This window comes from Myodes glareolus, chromosome 1 (genome assembly GCF_982192425.1).
Source record: "Myodes glareolus chromosome 1, mMyoGla1.1, whole genome shotgun sequence".
Taxonomy (NCBI): Eukaryota; Metazoa; Chordata; class Mammalia; order Rodentia; family Cricetidae; genus Myodes; species Myodes glareolus.
Genome location: NC_142026.1, coordinates 89,449,446 through 89,465,545, shown reverse-complemented (window position 1 = coordinate 89,465,545; position 16,100 = coordinate 89,449,446). Strand labels below are relative to the sequence as shown.

The window sequence follows — 16,100 nt, the reverse complement described above, 5'->3', positions numbered from 1 at the left end:
ACTGTTCCCGACAAATGCAGCCACTTTATATACTGGTAATACTTACTACTGTTTAAAAAGGATAAATAAAGCCTTAACAATTTGACTCTCCAAGCCACAAGAATACTATAGGGCTGGGATTTACTGAACCACCACAATGATCCACAAAGATACCGACTATTCTTTAAAACAAGGTTTCAAAGAAGCTCCCTTTATATCCGAGTTGACAAGAGCGACAGCTTATTGTTCCTGCCATGCACTCTACAGCTGGGAAGAGGCTAGGGTGGAACTCCCGAGAACACGGCGATGCTTCTAGTGGTGTCCGAGTGTTCGGGAGAAAGGATAAACTACACTGTCTCCTCTCTGGACAAGGGGTTTCCATCACAGCTCTCTCTGTCCTCAGTCAGGCTGGGGAACAAACTCAGTTACATATCCATAACCTCGATAAAAAATGCATTATTCCTGATTCAATATTTATGTGCCCAATGCCAAAGTGATTGGATTACATCCTAATCAGCTGTCTGAGCTTTAAAAAGAGCCCAGCCAATTGGACCACAGAGCCATGTCTGAATCTACAAGTTTGGAAGCAGGCCATAAACAACTACATACGTAACAGAAAACAATTAGCCTCTAATTGCCTAACAATCCCACATTTATTTCTGATTACTCAGACAGTCCTCCCCAAAGTTCTGGCTCTGCAGCATTCCCACTGGGTTCCTGAAAACTCACCTTAATTTTACAGTCCATGGAACAAGACAGCAACAAATGTCCAGAAAGAGGAAAGAGCCTGACCGCACTGACACCCTGGAAAAGATACCTCATTATTGCCCTGAAGCATTCAAAGAGACGGAGTAGTGCAAGCAACCTAATTTGTTATTTTTTCTTTATTCCAAATATCATGTTCCGGAAGAGCCTTTATCAGTGTTCCAAGAGGCCCTATCTCGATACTAAACTAAACTTGAAGGCTTTCAATTTAAAACTTTAAATTTCACTTCCTTACGGTGAGCCAGTCAAAACTGCTCCCTGTCCCGCTTCTTTCCCCTCTTCTCTGAGGTTCCCTGCTCTCGGCAAAGCTCTGGAGACCACAGCTGGAACCCTGCAGCTGACAAATAGCATCAGCCTCTAAAGTGCGTGAATATCCCATGTTGCGTTGTTTTAAAATAATTTAAATAAAATAATTTAAAACACAAACACTGCCTTGGATCAAGAAGCAAGGAGCTCCTCCCCTCTGGTGCAGAGTCACCGGGGCTAAGCAGCAGACAGGCTGCCATCTGCCCTTCACTCACCGTGTGGTGCCAAGAGAAGGCAGATGGCACAGGAAGCTGTGGGGGAAGGAACAAGCAACAGTGTGGAGGACGGACATGACCCACAAAGCTCACGTCACGAGCAACCTGGATGGCCTTGAAGACCGCTGGGTGACCAATCCACGGAGGACTCTGCAAAGCCAATCTCACATTTACCCTGAATTTGAGGCTCCTATCCTGTCCTGACTTCCCTGACCAATAGCTGAAGTTCCACACCAGCTTCCCTTTGTGTTTTAAAGTGGGAATACTCAGTCGCCTTACCTTTGTGTGTCCAGACCATACATGAATTTGTTTTTTGGGAAGATAACATTTTTCAGGTGGTACAGACGACCGTAGATTAACACCAACATCCTGAGGTATATGAAGGTAGGACCTGCCTTGATAGTCATACATTTCTTTAACTAAAACAAAAAAAATAAATAAAAAGACAGTCATAAATAAACATAAGTCATGATCATGCAATCTGTACTCTTGCAAATGCCAAGGTCTAGCGTTCTACCGAGACAGAGGGAATATCACGCCAATGACAGTAAACGCTAAGATCATGGGTTGGCTGAATTAAGCTCCTGAATCCCTGCTATCATTACCAGGAAAGGTAGCATTTTAGTTTCTAGACACCCAGGAGGTATGAGACCTCTAATAAGATCTATAGCTCTCTTGCTTGGCTATACATTTCAGTAACAGAGACTTGACGGCAACACCATCGCCACGAGGAATGGAAAGATAACCCTTAGGTACAGAGAGCAAGTGTCGGCTCTCTGTTCTCCACCTCCCCACTTTACCATCTGCTTCTGTTCTACCTGCCTTTCTCCATTTTCTCAGCAAACTTCACAAGAAAAGTCACATGGGCGGCTTAGACCACTCATGGCCACATGCATAAGGAAGGAAGCTGGGGTGTTTCCAGCAGAGCTTCCTGAGCTGCACTGCAGCCCAGCAGGTCCACTGGAGCCTGGGACGTCCATGTGCGCTCCACACTGTGCGTGCTATTTCCTCTGTAACATCACCGCTGCTGAAAGGACTCGGCTCCGATTTAACACTCTCATAAGCTATCACTGCAGTCCTTTAACTGTATGAAGCTTTGTGCGAGTCTAGACACACAAGAGTTTAATTTGGAAAACAAAGGTTTTCATTTTCCCTGTGATCATCCAATTAGTATACCTTTGGACCATGTTTGTTTGGTTTAAAAAGCTGCTTTTTCAGTGGTTGGTTTGAGTTTCATTGGAAATTACTAAGTAACTTGTGGCTTAGAATTAGGACAGAATTTCAAACAATCTCTGCAATGGTCCTAAATATTCGTCTGCCATTTTGTACTATGTATTCATGCAAAGTGGTCTTCTCAGCATTGATGACTATGAAGTTAAATATTGACCAAGTCTGAAAAACATTAAAATGCTTTCTACCTCCTGCAGTATCAAATACTCAACCAAGATTTATTTCTTATGTAAAAATAAAGGAAAACATTGATTTCATTACTATGAAAATTTGTTTTCACCTTAAAAGAATGGTAAAATTTATGTATCAAAATTTAAAAATTTCTGTAATGATCAGGTAAAGGTTTCCTTTGTACGGCAGTCTCACAGAGCGACTGCATACACGGGTCACAGAGGGAGTTCTCAGGTGAAAAGGAGCCAGCAGTGGAAAAAATTTAAGTAGCCAACTTAAATTACAGTGTACCTACAGAAGCTGGCAGCACACCTGGCACAGGCTAGGTGCTCAACAATGCTGCCAGGCACTGCTTATGGTGGTCATGGGATAAGCACACAGCACTACCAGACTCCTTAGACATAAAACCCAAGTTTGCGAAGCTAAATGGGGCCTCCTGAACCCTACGCACTTGGTGTGGCAAAGCAGTATGGCCAGGACTGAATCATTCTCTAAGCTGACCACCACTACGAAATTCCCCAACTGAAACTAATTCTTAATGAACAGGTATGTTAGGGCACATTTATAAGTGAAATGTACTACATGATGGCACAGGGACATTTACGTGGCTTGGGTCTGAAATGAAGTTAACGACTGACGCACCTAAGGTACTACTTTAGGAAAAAACTGACAGATCACTCAAGTTTTTTCTTTACTCTTTTTTAAAATACCCACTGATATTTATACAAAAATTATCTTTGCTTATCTTTAATCATCCTACATTTCCTCTTTCATTCATATAAAGTCTATGTTAATTTCTGTAGGATGCAAATTATTCTTAATATAATGGTCACATGATAGCAGCCAACAGTGAGAAGAACTGGCATGAATGAAATATACGGAATGAAAATAAACAACGGATTTTCATGACAGTAAAGATGTGAAAACTTCATTACCGTGTAAGATTGTTTTCTCCTCCCCAGGTCTCTCCTCTTCCTGTTTGCCTTTCTTCTGCCTCTTCGCTGTGATTTCATCCAATTCCTTTTGTTCTTCCTAAGGAAACAAAGATGAGAACTTTCGAATGAATACTGAATATGACTGTTGGTCATACACTCCCTATAAGGAGGTTTACAAACACGTCTCCTAGGATAGAGATGGATTACCTCTCATACTAATCACAAGTTGACACTAGACACATGCCTAGCAATATTTTTAAACTGATTTTATACACATGCACACGTAAAGTTCATACTTCTGGAACACCCAGAAATAAACTTAATGTGTTATGCTGATTATGCGAATGAAAAGCCAAGCCATCAGAAAATCTGGTCTCAGAGGACTTCGAGTTCAAGAAGACAGGGTTGTTGGCAGTGAGTTGCTTTCACATCGTCACGAGGACATAAGCAACATTACTGATCTCAGATCAACTTTCTTGGGGAGAGCTGGGAAGGGGAAGACAGGCAAACAGCAAATCCATATCTACAATAAACAAGTCAATATAGGACACCTAAAGTTAGCCGGCAGCAAATCCACGCTACTAAGTTATACGGGTGTAAACAACAGCCAGGATACAAATTCATAAGGATAAGAGTTCCCTAACCTTGTCCATCTCTGTGTTCCAGAACCGAGAACAGAGCCCAGCTCTCAGAGACTGGGCTACAGGCCGGGGAGGGGGGGGAGGTGCAATGGGGATTCTCTAGTTTTACTTTATAAACTTCATTGCAAAAAATAATATAGATAGAACTTAAAAACAAGTAAGTTAAAGCCCCTACCAAGTCCAGAATTATAGTGATGTTGACACTGTAGTAATAATCTGTCAGGTATTGGAAGGGCAGCAAGCAGGGCAACCTATGATGAGCATTATTAAGGCTAATTTTTATTAAAAATTGGTTCCATATTCTATATTAGTCAAAAGAGCACAGGAGAAAATACAGCAGTAAAAAAAGGCAGATACAAATACTGTTGCAAAGAAAGCAAAGAAATTTTATATTTTCTCAGTCAGCTAAGGCTGAGAAATTCTGATGAGTCATGGGTCCTCTAGGGAAATCTCACATTTATCAACACAGATATGACTGACAAATGCAGAGCACACAGTGGAACTGTGGCAGAAAACCAGCAACGCTTACTTCTGAAGGTTTGGCTACATCTTTTTCATCCACATATTTTGCCCACGGTCCCAAGAAACCATCAATATTAGATGCATCATTTTCTTTGAACTTTTTCCTCTTTTCTGTTTTCTTCTGACCAGTTTCAAATACAGTTAGACCTACATTAACGATAAACATGAACAGTAAGTGAGCAAGTCTACATTCTTTAGAAATATCAGTACATAAGATTTTACTTGGCTAAAGTAATTATGAGCAACCAAAACCAAAATCTGTCTGAAACTGCCATGTAGACCCACTCTTGCTGACAAGAAGAAATTCAGTATTTGAGGAAAAGATGTTAAGATGTTTTTCAAATTCTAACACTCTTTAAAGGACTTACAATGAATGGTATAGCAACTCTTTTGGTTTTGGTTTTAGTTTCAGAGAGAAGTTTATCATCGTTTAGCTTGAGAAGTGGAAAGAACAGTCCTGCTTGGCAGGGGAGGTCCCAGGCGGTAGGGGATCACCAGGTTGCTGGTTTTGGGCTTTTAAAGACTCAAGACAGATCTGAGGAGAGGGAGGTGTGGGGAAGTTGGGGAGTTGCTCGGGCCAGAAATCTTTTTTTTTTTTTCCTTCTTTTGGTCTTTTCCAAGACAGGGTTTCTCTGTAGTTTTTGGAGTCTGTCTTGGAACTAGCTCTTGTAGACCAGGCTGGCCTCAAACTCAAGATATCCACTTGGCTCTGCCTCCAAAGTGTTGGGATTAAAGGCGTGTGCCACCACCACATGGTTCAGGCACTTTCTTAATGAATAAAAAAAAAAGCAGTATTTTTTTCAGCTTTGTTTTGTTAATGAACCAGTATTGTTTCGTTTTGCTTTTGTTTTCATGTAGCCTAGGATAGCCTTAACTGGAATTGTAAGTGTGCACCATCACGCCCAGCAACTCTGAAAACAAAAATAAACTGTGATTTATCATTTTAAAATGGAATTAAACTACCATAGACCATATTTTATTTTCATTTCATGTGTATAAACAATACAAATTAAACAATGCTTCATAGAATCTGGTATTTATTCTATATGAATAAATTTAATGAATTAAAATTTAATGAATAAATTTAATAAATTTACATAAATTTAATAAATTTAATGAATAAATTTAGATTGACAATCTAAATTTGGCCTCTAATGTCATCGACCTTAAATAGACTGATAAAGGATGATGCTTTTGATTTCATCAGTAGGTGAAGGCTGCATACTGTTTGTACCCACTAAACAGAAAGAAACATTTGAATGTCATGGTCAAAAGCTGACTAAGAATCTAATTTGTGTGTGCGTGCGTGCGTGCGTGCGTGTGTGTGTGTGTGTGTGTGTGTGTGTGTGTATAGAGGTCTAACTGAAAGAAAAAAGTCCATCTATACGAACTCAAAGCAGTTTGGGTTACAACGAAACAAATTAAAACCCGACTACAATACTAATTACCCCATACTAAGAAAGCAAGTTATCCTCATGCAATGAGCACATTTTGTAAATAAGATTCCAATAGTCTGATGAGCTTTGTACTAAGGTGTCGTTTAGGTTATGTTGTCCGTCATGCTTACTAAGTGAATAGAAACATATATATATTTAAAAAGACATATTAAAAATCTTCTATCACAGCAATTTGTCAGAAATTGTTTCAGTGGACACCTAGCATGGAATTTTCCTGTTAAAATGTAGCTTGACAGCTGAGAGGCCAATTGCCCAATTTACCTATGCATTAATTGTAATAGAATGAGTTCTAGGGGTTGGCGCGGTATCAAGTACTTAAAATAACCAAGAGAGGTAAGTACTGCCATCTTCCTGACAAGACGACACAGCCAATGAGTGGCCGGTGTGAGCGGTGAACAGTCATGGTTCTGAACTAGCGCTCTAACCCCTACCGCTCTGCTACTTCGACCTTAAAAAAAGCAGGAATTAAACAAATTACTAGTTTTCCCTACTGTTCGGTGACTGCAAGACACTCGTTATAATTACCTAGTCCAAATATATTACCTTGATTCTTTTCAGCTTCTTCTACAGACCCGATGTATTTAGCGGACACTTGATTGCTATCCAGTGAAGGGTCCAGTGCGTAGCCTGAAAGCAGAAAGGTGCAAATGATCAACTCCTCTTTATAGCTCGTTCACTACTGTCTGCAAGCACCCACTGCCTAGTTTCCTTCCCTAAGAACCAGGCCTTCCTTTCTGAGCTCCACTTCCATTTCCATCCCTTCCCCCACATGTCAGGCGGTATTTCACAGGGTGAAACCAGCAGACAGTCACTGCAGTACTAAGGGCTTTTCTAGCTGTGAACCCAGTTCAGTTCACACTCTCGCAGGGCTGAAATTACAGGTGCATTCTGTGTCCAGAAAGTTAGAAGCTATTTCCTTTTCCTTCTTGATAATGGACACTATAGTTAGAACATTACTTATTAAACAGAAAAGAAACCGGATAAGAAGTTATATATAAGCTACAGCTATTATTTGGAAAATATCTTTCTTAGTAAGGGCAGTTTCCAATCTTATAACACTACTTTTAAAAGCAATTCCTGATGTTCCTGGTAAGAGAAGTAAGGCTATCTGCTGGCATAGGAATACGATCCTTCACCCAGTTACACCGTACACAGTTGTATGTATTCGTGGTCTTCATTGGTCAAAGGGGACCAAAAAAATATGAACAGTCAAATTAGAATTTTCTTGAGCGGATGTGTTATTACAATAAATGTTTCATAAAATTAGCCTTCCTAATAATCCAGTATATTCCTAAAGCCGAGCCAGATTATCTGCCTATGGCTTACAACCATGTCGGCAGCCATGAGAAAGCCCCAGTGCCCTTCTGATAGGGCACAGACCGGAGGATAGACTTAATATTTATTTTTAACTTTGCAGCTAAAGACTGAATTTCTTTGGGGAAATATAAAAAAGAATTGTTATGAAGTATAACTTTAAAACAGGCCAAGGATGTAGGAGTTCAAATCATCCTTACAATATACCAGAATAGAACCAACCATCTGGCTATTAGCTTATTTGCATATACTCTTCTTCCACCATTATAACCAGAGGAGAGAGCTTGGCTTTGGAGTTGAATCTCTGAAAGTGACTTCGGGTTTCTAAGGATAACATCAGTGTTACATCCATTTCAAGAATGACTACCAATGGGAAAAAAGTGAACTCCATTGAAAACTCACAACGGAAAAGAAGCTTCAAGACTCACGAGAATACTAAAGAACTTCAATGTTTGTATAATAATTTATTTGAACTATGGGATAATAGAAGACGATTTTGTAATCTTTGATACATAAAATGACTGTGAACACAGACTAACTGACGATCCGGGGTTTCTTGTGAATAAGCTGGACTATAATGAAGAGCGATTAGATCAAGCACTTACTGTAGTAGTGGACTTGGGAAAAACTAATATGAGTGTGTTTGGGTAGACTTCTTTTCCTGGGTTCCAGTGGACCACTGAAGACCACAGTACATGCAGTTCATCAAGCATAAACTAAACGCACTATGGAGTAGAAATCTCCTCCAGACATTTACTGAGATGGTAGGATACTGTTCATATAGATGGCATATACTGTTCTATATCTCAGCAGCAGCATTTCAGAGCTGGGATATGATACTCGGGTAAACCTGAACTTATGGGCCATCACCTTAGCTGTCTCACACAGGTAACAGTAGTACAGGATGTAAGGATGGCCCTCCTCTAGGACTTCCCAAATAGGGCAGCAATGTAAAGCCTTGTATTTACTCTTTATACACAAAGGGAAAATCAAGCGCTAGGCACACAGTCGACCTAAAGCCAGGCGAAGCCCTATCTGCTGTCTGAGTGTCCAGGCTCTTCCTACATTACAGCTGCACACCTTTTATGTCTTCAATGTTTACTAGCACAGCCTTTGACCTAATCCACTGCCTCCTCCACAGAGAAGAAAACTTAATGCCCTCCTCCTTTTGAGACAGTGTTTCTCTCTAAACTGCTGGCTATCCTAGAACTCACTCTGTAGACCAGGCTGCCCTTGAACTCAGAGAGACCGCCTGCACCTACCTCCCAAGTGCTGGGATTAAAGGCATGGACACACCACAACGGCTGTTTATTTTCAAACAAGTTCAATTTCTAAGCAAACTTAATGACTGTAAATGCTTATACTTCCTATAAAGTAACCTGAAAAGTAGATGTTAATAAAAGCATAATTTATTATTATTTTTTAATCCTGCTTTATTTTAAGGAGACTAAGCTATCTAAATTATTTAAATGACCCCTTCTAAAGTCTATGAAAACAAAAACTTTAAGTCTGTCTTAGTACAAGCTAGAATATAAATTCATAAGTTTTTTTTTGTGTGTGTGTGTGTGGGGTGTTTTGCCTGCACGTATGTCTATGCACCATGCAAGTGCATGGTACACAAAGGTAACAAGAGGGTTGTGGATCCCCTGGCGCTAGACTTACAGACAACTGTGAACCACCATGTGGGTGCTGGGAATTGAACCCAGGTCCTCTGGGAGAACAGCCAGTGCTCTTAGCTGAGCCATATCCCCATCTCTCATGACTTAGTTTTTAGTGTGTCACACATTACTGTAGGCAAAGGGTACGATGTGAATTTGTAACCCTTTTACTGATACTAGAAGTATCAACGAAATCTTCTAGGGTGATTATAGTAGTATGCAGTCTTTTTGTTATTTTTTGTTTGTTTTTGAGGCAGGATCTCATGGAGCCCAGGTTGGCATAAACTCACTATGGGCCCAAGGAAGACCTTGAACTGCAGATTCTCAGGCCCTGTACTTCTTGGAAAACTAAAATTATATCACGGTTACGCTGCACTGGTGATTGAACCCAGGGCCTATATGCTCAGCCAGTAACCTATCAACTGAGCTACATCCCCTGCTGGTGTCAGTTTTCACTGACTGCATTCCTAGCATGGTGATACATAACTCAATAATATAGGACAAATCCTTTTCACAACTATTTCTGTAACTGCTTAATTTTAAAAAAATTATTACTGAGAGAATGTAGTTATTTTATACTAAGGATTTGTTACTATTCTACTGGCTTTAGTAACTAAGAGAAAATATTTAAGAAATAAGATTTGAGAAACAGAATAAAGATAAGTAGTATATAAGATAATGAATACAATTTTTCATACTATATTTTTACTTTATCAATTTAATAATCACCTGCATGTGATGGACATTTAATAACAAACGTTCATTTCCAAGTATAATAACAAGGAACATTCTAGTTTTAGGATCACAGACAATAGTATGAAAAAAATCATGGAGGATTAAAAATAAAAGTTCAATATTCAAAGTCACTTCTCAGTCAGTATTTATAGGTGTGCATAAGAAAGTACACTGCCTCCTTGGTGAAATCTAGACCCATAAACTTACAAAGACAGAAGAGAAAATGAAGGACAGCATATATTACTCATGCTTTTTGTCAAGCCAAACTTACAACCGCCGAAGTTTTATCAGCACCTTACCGTATGTAGCAAACGTTCTTCTTTGCTGTTCAAACATGAAGTCATTGATATGCGCCGGCTCGGCATATCCAGAAAGCATATTTCTAGGAGCAGCCATTTGCTGTGTTCTAAAGGGATTTTCTGGTCCAAACTGCAATGTTATAAGGAAGGGAGAAACAGTTACTGAAGTCACCATATCACGTATTTTCAACTCTAAACCACCAGGGACTGAGAGATCTATTGGGGACTATGCCAGCCGCACATGCCCAGGGGAATTAGGCAATGACTGATTAGCACTGTCTGTTAGTCCCTGGGACAGGAGAAGAGCGCAGCTCGCAGAAGTCCACATGTGTATATTTATTTCAAGAGTTAAATGTTGGCATTGCAGGAAGTCTAACCTGAAGGCATGTCTCTGGGTAACTGAGAATTACTATCGATTTTTCTAAATTGTGACTTGGGGGTTTGGGGTGATCTCTTGTCAGTGACAGCATTGGAAAACAATCTTTTCTTTTAAAAGCATGTTTTTCTCACTAATTATGAGTTCCTCAAAGGTAGAGACTCAGAATCCTCTACATTCGCCACTGTGCCTGGCAAACATAAAACACAGAGATGTCATTAATCAAATAAGATCAATTAGGATCCCAGTGGAGGCACAGGACGGGAAACAAACTAAAACTGAAGTATTTGAAACAGTCCCCAAGAAGACACACCACAAATGTAAATAGAACTTCTCCACAAAACAGTGGCACTGTGACCTACTGGTTTAAAAGGCTGCGTTTTCCAGAATTATTTTCCAAATGTTAATTTGTTTTTGAAAAGTCAGGCACTTTGCTCAGCTATTCATAAAGAATCCTACAGTGGGGTGGTTTACCACCCCAGCGCCATGCTTAACAACCTACTAGAACCAAGGCTAGACCAAACCTGAGGCAATGTCTCACTACCTTAGAACTTTCCCTACATGCGCAACTGTAAAGTCTAACTGTAAAATACTCAGTTAAGAAATGCCACAATATGCAGTGTTAACCCCTACTAAGTCATGCTATTATAAAAGATTCTGGAATATCAAACTCACTGACACAAGTTTCACTCTGCAGCCCAAGATGCTCTGGAACTCCTGCCAATCTTTTGAAAGTTCTTAATTTTTGCTTGTTTTTATGAAGAGTCATTTGAGTGTTCAAACTTAGGGAAGAATGAGTTTAATATTTTTCTCTTTATTATTGTTTTATTTGTTGCACAATGTAGCCCAGGTTGACTTAGAACTTGCATGGAGCCCCACATTGACCTCAAATTAGCAATATTCCTGCCTTCACCTCCTGATTGCTGGGACTACTGGCACACACTAATACTCTCGGCACATAAGGGCATTGATCTGAACACTGGAACACTCAATTGATCCCGATGAAATATTTTGACATTAAAACATCAAGTTGCTATCTTTAGAACCATCTTTTCTATGATACATTTTCAAAGCCACATATACAAATTTCTGCTTCTCCTTAACCAGCACTGTCTTCTCTATACACCATGTATGAAAAACTATGAATTTAGCTGTCTGATTATTTGTCTAGTATATTTTTTTGCATTAGAGGAAAATAAACCAACACAAGTTTGCCACAGACTGAAAACTTTCATTTCTGCTTAAAATACCCAAATTTTCAACCAAGTTTTAAATTGTACTCAGTGCAAACTATAAAGACCAATTATATGGACAACACAGGACTTTGTAGCCACACCTGCAGATCAGCAGAACCACAGAAGACAGTGAGTCTGCCGGAAGTTGCTGACAATTCCATTTACTCATGAAATTATTATAATGCACAGAAACAGCCACAAAATTCGAGATAATAAAATGATTAAGAGCTCCTAAGATGCACCACCTGGGCATTCCAGATACACCTCAAAGCGGCATGTGAGGGAAAAGGGAATCTAAGACAGAATCCCACTGCCCTTGGTCCTCTGAGCATGTGTGATAATCTATCACAGGGCTTACAAGTGCTCCCCATTAGAAAAGGAGCACCTACTTTAGAAGAAAGTTCTAAAGTGAGTTCAGTCCACTACTTACAGACTGGCCTCAGCATCAATGAACAGAGATTTCTATACAGAAACATTTATTAAATATGGTGGTTCCTCAGAAAATTGGGAATCGATTACTTCTAGACCCAGCTACACCACTCTTGAGCATATACCCAAAGGATGCTCCATCCTATCCCAAGGACACTTGCTCAACTATGTTCATAGTGGCTTTATTCATAATAGCCAGAGACTGGAAACAACCTAGGTGTCCCTCAACCAAAGAATAGATAAAGAAAATGTGGAACATTACTCAGAAGTTAAAATAACAACATCATCAACAACAACAAAACAAAAACCCATGACATCATAAAATTTGCAGGCAAATGGATGGAACTAGAAAAAATCATCCTGAGGTAACCCAGACCCAGAAACACAAACATGTGCACACACACACGAATTATTAGGATGGCTTGCAGGCTGTGGTCAGGCTAGTACAACAATGGCTTTCCACCGAAAGAACGTCAAAGAATAAAAGAGATGTCTCGATGTCTGGGTTTGTCACCAGTATGCATAACAATCCCACAAACATAGGCTCTGATGGCAGTGAAGGAATGGACTTGCCAGCCAGAGTGAGAACATACAGGAAAAGAGAGCAAGTTGACAGCCACTTGTGTTTTAGTTAATTCTGATGTAGTCAAGTTGACATCCAAGAGCAGCCACCACACCAATGAGAGCAGAACGCAGGACTTAAGTACCAAGGGGAGCAGGGGTATGTGTGGGTGACTCACATCAGAGGTCAGTTTTTAGCTTTCTAAATGACAATGGCTTCTAAGAGAAGCAGCCTAACATCTTCAACTACTGTGAGTGGTGACTTATATAGAGTGGGGGGAAACATTTTTAATAAGAAGATGAGGGTATGTAAGTCTCAGAGATCAGATTATTACAAGAAGAAGTTCTAGAGCTGGGCAGTGGTGGCACACGCCTTTAACCCAGCACTCAGGAGGCAGAGGCAGGCGAATCTCTGAGTTCAAGACCAGCCTGGTCTGCAAAGCTAGTTCCAGGATAGCCAGGGCTATACAGAAAAACCCTGTCAAAAAAGCCAAAACCCAAACCAAAACCCAAAACCAAACAAACAAACAACACGCCCCACAACCTGCCTAAAAAAATAAGAAAAAGAAAAGGAAGAGGTTCTCAGAAGTCTTCAGGAGACTCAATCTTTGGAATTAAGAAAATGCATACTGGTAAAAATAGATTTCATAAAATCACAACTATAAGTAAATATACAAGGAAAAACCACATCACTGAACTAATAATATAGCTATTGCTAAATTTTTCATTAATACTCATGGTGTCATTAAAGCACAAAATTTATAAACATATTTTAAAATAAGAATTTATTAACTGAATTGCTTTCTACAAATCTGGAAAAGATCATGATAGTTTTGTTGGCAGAATAATTTTGTGAGATGTAAGCGGACTCTGACTATTACTTATATACACTTCGCTGCTACTGCTGTTGCTGCTGACAACCTTGGGCGCAATCTTCTCGGAAGAGTGGGAAGCTACAGTATTTGTAAAGCATTAATATTTAAGTAGTTCCTATTGTTAGATTTTTTTTTAATAGCAACTAGCATTTGTTCTCTGAATTTAGATGTATATATATATTTCCCCTAAAAGCATGGCTAGTTTAGGGGTCTGGAATTCTTCCTGAGTCCGGTGAATTTAATATAATTTTAAAGAAACTAATAAATAATTTATCTCTAAGAAGCTAAAAAGGGATTTATCTAGCTCAAGGCAGGAAGCTGCTGATATAAAACACTGTCCACTATAGTTCAACTTCAGTCTATAATTTGAGCAAACAATTCTGTATTAATAGGCAGACCAGCTAGGAGAAGTTGTTGGTTGCAATGGAAGAATGGTATATTGCAAAATAAGCAATTTGGTTAACTTTGAGAATTAACAAAGTCATGCGGTGTATCATGCAGATTACACAGTGGCCTTCAAATGCGCTTCAAGGTACTGATGGATAGTTAATAGAGATCTGAACTTGAGTCCTACAAAATGCTACCTTGTAACACGAGGGGCCAGCTTGTTGGGGTTTCTGTCTCGGCCGGTACCCCACAGCTGGCAAGTCCCAAAGAAAATCAAACACAGGACTCCATAAGGTTATAAACTGATTGGCCCATTAGGTCAGGCTACTTATTAGCTCTTATAACTTATGTTACCCCATTATCCTTATCTACGTTAGCCACACGGCTCAGTACCTTTCTCAGTGTGACAGCTCACATGTTGCCTCTTCAGTGATCTGGGCAGGAATGGAGGAATGCCTTCCTCCTTCCTAGCCTTCTCCTGTTCTCATTGCCCTGCCTCTACGTCCTGTCTGGTTGACCCGCCTATACTTCCTGTCTGGCCAATCAGCATTTTATTAAAATATATGATTGACAGAATACAGACAATTCTCCTGCACCACTACCTGACAGCTGTATATCAGAGACTGGTTTCTGTTCTACAAAAAAAAAAACAACAAAACAAACAAACAAACAAAAAAAAAACTTACTTCATAGGTTTAAGTAACAAAAGTTTAAGAACAAAAGGAGCAAAAGTATGTTAATACTTCTGTATATGATAAAAATAAATGGTAGTTTTATTTCATCCATTACTCTCTGCTTTTTTTTTTTATCGTTCAAGCCCTAACTGGGCATCTTCTCCTAAAAATTCAATTTTCATACCATGCATTAACTCCTGTATTTTTATAATGCAATAAAGTAGAGATAACATTTATTTTAACTGTGAGAAAACTAAGAACATCCAAGGTCTTACAAAAGCTAATACATAGTCTCATTTCAAATTTCACATTCTAAACCTAGACTATACTGTCCACTGTCCACTTCAAATTTAAATTTCATAGAGAAATAACTCTGCCCCTCCCCCCCATAAACTTATGAACAACACATTAGAGGCTCAGGGACCATTCCAGTGTCTTTCTGGTTAAGAAAACACAGAACACACCCTCTGCCAAGCACTACATGGAGGCCAGGGGTTATACACTGTTTCAACAGCGGATCTTCAACATATAGGGACTTGAATTGAATCTAGCAAAGTCCTCGGTGACACCTTCCTAGACCTGGTCAAGTGATTCAGATTCTAGTCATAAAACACAAAGTTGACAATCTGTTATAGCACCGATTGCTGCCTCCTTGGAATTATTAAAGAGTCTAAATTTGTTTCCAAGCGTCACTCCTTTCTTAAACCTTAACATACGTGTTTTTCCTAACATAAACACATTTACATGTTAGTGGTGGCTCCTTAACACGAGGAAGGAAGGATGGATGGAAATAATGAGTGGATAATTGACTTGCCAATATTATCACAAAACTAATTCACATTTAGTCTTTTGATTGAAACTTTCGAAAATATAATTATATAGCAATATTGCAGTTAATAATAGCTCAGAATTCAGAAAAACAGCAGACCTCATAGACAATAAACTGACATCGAAACGTTACACACCAACTGTTTCCAGATTTTCTCATCCTCTGAATGCAAATAAGCACGACTTCACTGAGGTTCTTTTCATTTGCAAAACCATGACGCATACATGAACAGCACTTTAATGGGCCGGCTGAGACGCTACTCACAGAGAGGAGACAGCTTACAGAGTTCCAGGAGGGCAGGACTAAGAGACAACAGAAGAAGGTGTAGCGTGCACAAGTCTCAGAGGACCTGAACAGATGCTGGTGTACTGTGCTTTGACAGAACAGCTGGAGCACTGTGGCATCTGAGGCAGACACCATGGCACTGACTGTGCTATGCATCTCAAAGGCAATTGTTCCGATGCCATGGTGACCAAGACAGGTGAAGTATGACACAGCTCTGGCATG

At 39.6% G+C, this 16,100-nt stretch overlaps 1 protein-coding gene across 1 annotated transcript in view; it reads right to left on the bottom strand.

Annotated features, from left to right (window-relative positions):
* Window positions 1–16,100, bottom strand: part of Cdc40 (cell division cycle 40) — a 47,713-nt gene that overhangs the window by 14,545 nt on the left and 17,068 nt on the right. The window contains exons 3-8 of the mRNA XM_048425132.3: window positions 10,228–10,357; window positions 6,765–6,848; window positions 4,772–4,911; window positions 3,602–3,698; window positions 1,545–1,684; window positions 709–783 (exon numbers count right to left, since the gene is read on the bottom strand). Of these exons, the coding sequence (XP_048281089.1) occupies window positions 709–783; window positions 1,545–1,684; window positions 3,602–3,698; window positions 4,772–4,911; window positions 6,765–6,848; window positions 10,228–10,357 (666 nt within the window). The remainder of the gene's footprint in view (window positions 1–708; window positions 784–1,544; window positions 1,685–3,601; window positions 3,699–4,771; window positions 4,912–6,764; window positions 6,849–10,227; window positions 10,358–16,100) is intronic.